This window comes from Buceros rhinoceros, unplaced genomic scaffold, assembly GCF_000710305.1.
Source record: "Buceros rhinoceros silvestris isolate BGI_N320 unplaced genomic scaffold, ASM71030v1 scaffold33506, whole genome shotgun sequence".
Lineage (NCBI taxonomy): Eukaryota > Metazoa > Chordata > Aves > Bucerotiformes > Bucerotidae > Buceros > Buceros rhinoceros.
The window spans coordinates 879-5,878 of NW_010417453.1; the positions used below are offsets into that span (position 1 = coordinate 879).

The 5,000-nt window shown below is 42.4% G+C and overlaps 1 protein-coding gene across 1 annotated transcript; it reads left to right on the forward strand.

The window, feature by feature from the left end:
- RPL15 (ribosomal protein L15) lies at positions 1–3,765 on the forward strand (the record flags this gene model as incomplete). Its single annotated transcript, XM_010138215.1, has 3 exons — positions 1–169; positions 1,189–1,325; positions 3,406–3,765. Coding segments are annotated over 3 exons (612 nt in total), but the record flags the coding sequence as incomplete, so codon positions are not given.
- Between the last annotated feature and the right edge of the window lie 1,235 nt (positions 3,766–5,000).

The window sequence follows — 5,000 nt, forward strand, 5'->3', positions numbered from 1 at the left end:
GGTGCCTACAAGTACATCCAGGAGCTATGGAGGAAAAAGCAGTCGGATGTGATGCGATTCCTCCTCCGCGTTCGCTGTTGGCAGTATCGACAGCTGTCTGCCTTGCACCGAGCTCCCCGGCCAACCAGACCCGACAAAGCTCGCAGGCTGGGATATAAGGCCAAGCAAGGTAATGAGATAAGGTGGAGTCCACGTGCTTCGTGATGGAGTGGCTGACTTTTATATCAGCTTCCATCCTTAAGTGAGAGTAGAAAGAAAAAAACTCTGCAACTTAAATATCCTCCAAGAACCCGAAGTGTTCTGCATGAAGTGAACTTGTTACTATAAACGCGTTAAATTGGAAGCACAGCCCGAAGCCTCCCTTGTGTAATTTTGATTTCACGCTTTCTTTGGCCATTTTGGCAGATGAGGATCAAGTGGCCTTTGGCTTTAATTTTTGTGCTGTGTTGATGCTGCAGGATTGACCAGTGATTTTAGTGTCCTCGGTTTGGCGATGTCCTTTCTCTGCCCAGATGCTGTCATGCATTACTTTGACTATTACACTGCTGTGTGCTTGAGTACAAAAGATACTGTAGCGTGTACTGTCGTTAGAAGACAGTTACTGGTCATAGAAAGAAACTCAGGGCAAGTTCACCTGTAACTTGGGCAAATCCTTGAAACAGTGTGTTTGTTTCATGGGAAAATACAAAGCTCAGAGTCTGTGCTGCTGTTGCCGCCTGTGAAGTTTGTCTAGTTTCCTCGCTTCTCAGTGATCTGATTTCTGCAGGGTTTCTGGTTGGCTTGTGCTTCATTGCCTTGTGAATGCTACTGTCAGGGTTTAAGTTTGGGGTGGTTGTTTTGTTGGGTGTTTTGCGGGGGAGGGGGGGTTGTTTGTTACAGTATAGCTGGAGCTGTTCTTAGCGTATTTGGAGCTGTGTAGTGGAAGAGTGCCATAAGCTGTGGTTTGACACTAAACATCATGACCAGACATCGCTTCCCTTACTTGGCTGTAATGGAAATAACATTTTGCACTGGCCACCTGCAGTTGTAGGTTTTGTTGAAGACTGGTATGGTGACCTAATGTTGCAGCACTTCACATAAAGGTTTTGGGGTTGGAAATGCAGTATGGGCATCAAAAATTGTTTTGCTGTGATCTGTACTTGCTACACTCCGGAATTCTTCTAGTTCCTAAGTCACCGTTTCTTTTAGGTTACGTTATTTACCGTGTCCGTGTTCGCCGTGGTGGTCGTAAACGCCCAGTCCCAAAAGGTGCAACCTATGGTAAACCTGTGCATCATGGTGTTAACCAGCTGAAGTTTGCCCGGAGCCTTCAGTCTGTAGCGGAGGTAACTACTTTGGTTATTACTCAGAAATTTGGTTGTAGGGAGGTCTTGATCTGTAAAAGTCGAAAACACTCTTGAGACAAAACAAATAAATCCCAAACGACTATTTTGTTAATCTTGACTACTGATGGTAGGAAACCACCAGAATGTCTTGGAAGGCTGTTCTGAGACACATGAAAAAAATGTTCAGACTTTACATATGGGGTCTGGGGGAAGTACTGCTTAGGTAGGTAGTATCTGGGTGCTTTATTGAAGTTCATAGTGTACGCTTCCTTCTAAAGTATGCTATAGTATTTGTAATGAAGAGTAGACACACAGCTAGTATAAACCCTGTAAAATAAAGGGTTAGGCCTGAGAAATCAAAATTCAGATGTGCTAAGGTGTATGACTTGACTCATCACTAAATCCCACCTCCGTGTTCCCTGCCATGTTGTATGTAGTACCAGCTGTAGGTGATGGTCCTTCCACAAAGGACAGGTGAGTTCCTGGCTTAAAGTCTGTAGTGCCTGTTGGTGTTTTAGGAGCGCTGCACAGTGTACTCAGCTGTACCACTGGATCCGAAAGACCTTCTGGTTCTTTATAAAACACTTTGGTATCTCACAAGCACAAAGATTGGTGGCTTTTCTTGGTTTTGAGTGAGACATCGTTACCTGCTGAAATAATCCCAAGTGGAAACTTTCATTCTGTATCTTTCAGAATGTCACAGTAGTAGTCTTGAAGAGATGAAATTCTCACCTTTAAAAAGAAATCTCTCTCAGTGGGTTAATGCTAGTCTGCACTCTCAAAATTAAGAGACGTTGTGAAAGAATGGAGACTGCCCACTGCCTTTCCACCTTGAAGCAGAAAACTTCCCTGTTCCCAGCACTTCAAAAATACTTCTAAGTGACTTCAAGTATGGGACATGCTAATTTAAAAGAAACACAGATGATGAGTTCAAATTAAAAATGCGATTCTGTGTTCTGAGTGCTCATGGCATGCTCTTCATGTATGCTATTCCCAGGTATCTGATGGCTAATCTCATGCTTACTTGTGGTGACAGCTCATGGAAGAGGTTACTTGCCCTTAGTTTTAGTTGGAAATTTTCTGAATCTGACACGCTCTTTTCTGGAAGACTGAAATTTTTCAGATAGAAATACTGTATAAAAATAAAACCTTGGTTGTAGCTACTGTCCCCACATAGAAGCTGGTTGAGGGTGGTTCATATTTTAGTATTTAATAGATGTGTTGTCTTGCATGCTAGAATAAAAACAGGACTTTAAAGAATTTTATTACACAGGCAGAAGACAGTCAAGCGCTGTTTAGTGGAAGTCTGCAGTAAGAGGGTGGGATCACATTGGAACAGAAGATGGGTGGGTTCCATTGGTTCATACTTGCCCATGGTGATGATAAAGTCCTATGATTAAACACACTTCTAGTGTTTTAAATAAGGACCGTTCTTGACAAGCAGATGGAGTTGCATAATTGATATTTTCTGCTTTGTTTTCTTTCTAAACTGAGCCTGCTGCTTTCCAACCACCAGCGAGGATAGGAATAGCAAGCACCAATATGCCAGCAGCAGAACAAAGACTTGTTACATCAGCCCTTCCTTTTCTTCTAACAGTACGGGCTTATTCTCTGCAGAAATGTCTTTCTCCCCTGTAGCTTTGGATGTGCAAATTGGATCAGTCTTTCATAACTCCCCACAAAAGGTGGTTTCATGGCCCCGAGTGCTGCTTGTGCTCTTCATCTTCACATTGAAGATGTTTTTAACTCTGTGTATTTACTGATTGGGTGTTTCCATCCATGTACAAAGTAGTTCTTCCTTTGGTCAACCAAGCACCTTCTTCCTTATGTTCTTTAAAACCCGTTTCATGTAGGAATCCAAGCAGGTGGGGTTTTTTTGTTGTTTTAGAAAGACAGCATTCCTTTCAGCTATTACTTTTTCTTGTGTCTTTGCAACTAGTTCTGTTAGGAAGAGAGGTTCTCTTGGGGCAAATTGAAATTTCTAGCACCTACAGAATTTTAGTTTTGAGTTATTAATGTCTTTCTGCATGAATAGTGCTCTGTATCCATGACTTTACATGTCTTTTAATTTTTCTGCTAGGAACGTGCTGGCCGTCACTGTGGGGCTCTGAGAGTCTTGAACTCGTATTGGGTTGGTGAAGATTCCACTTACAAGTTTTTCGAAGTGATCCTGATTGATCCCTTTCATAAGACCATCAGGCGCAACCCTGATACCCAGTGGATCACCAAGCCCGTCCACAAGCACAGAGAGATGCGTGGGCTGACGTCTGCTGGGCGGAAGAGTCGTGGTCTTGGCAAGGGCCACAAATTCCACCACACCATTGGTGGCTCACGTCGTGCTGCCTGGAGAAGACGCAATACCCTGCAGCTGCACCGTTACCGTTAATTCTTGTAAATGTAACGATCTAATAAAGCTGATGCAGGTTGTTGAATTTAACAAGTGCTTCTGCTGCTTCTTGCATTATGTGGAGAAGTGTAGAATTCTCCAGGAGCTCAGTTGTTTCCATATTTTGAGAAGCTTCTGAAAATGTCATTTGATATTTGTGAATATTGTAGGCCCTGAGCATAGGGTTCTGTGGGTTTCACTGGATAAAAACGAAGAGATATGTGCAGCGTGAATTGAAAGCCTAATGGCTAGTCCATATTCTCTTTTCTGTTGGTCTCAGTATACTTCACTGTCGGTAGGTCGATGACTCTGTCTTGTAGTTGGACTGAAGGCCAGCTTTGACCTTGTGCAATGAGATGTAAACTGAAAGTGCTCGTTCATTTTTTTATAGGTGATTAAATACTAATGGCATTTTTATTTTTCATGTTGTTTTTTTTGTATGTCTTTAGTGTGAAACAAGCTCTTGAGCCTGTGTTACCTGCAAACATTGGCTAAATCAACTAAGCACAGAATAAATAGGCAAGGCTTGCTCTGTGCAGTAAGGTGCACACTGTTTTCAGTATGAACACTTAGTAAAGAACTGCATGATGTTTTAGCCTGAATAATAAAATACTGACTGTAGAGTAGGTATTGCTTCACTTGTGCAAGATTTCAGGCTGTTGATTGTACATTTTGCAGTGGAGGCAGTGTTTCTTAGATGTGTCTTTTCATACCTGATCAAAGCATTTCTGGTGTTAAAGACCTGCATTCTGATTTACTCTGCATGGTGAGGTGGTAGAAGTAATCACATTTGGATAACAGACAGTTGTAACAGTAGATGAATGTGTTTTAGGCTAGATTTGTGACATTCCAGTGTGACCTTTCAGCACAAAGTCAACTTGCACATAAACACTGGAGGAGATTAATTGCAATTTCTGGTAAAATCAGCTGCACAACTCCTGGCTTCCGCACATTCCAAACCACAAGGGATTAGTAGAAGGCCCAAGAAGCCACTGTGTCTTCCTGGAGCGTCAGCTTGGATGTGGAAAGATTTTTGAGGAAAAGTGCTGGAACTGAAATGTCCAAGATCTGCCTGTCAGCTGAGAAATTAACCTGCTTATTTTGCTCCTGAAGTTCTTACGGGGCAGAAGTTGGAAGAAGAGGCTTTTTGGCAGTGTGTTCAAGCCAGGAAGAACAGCTGAAGGCAACAGTCCTTTCAGCACATGTTTTGTTTGGCTTAAACCAGAAAAAAATCAAAAGGAATCATCTGTTTGAAAAGTGCTACCTGCTCCTCTAAAGAAGAGAGATTT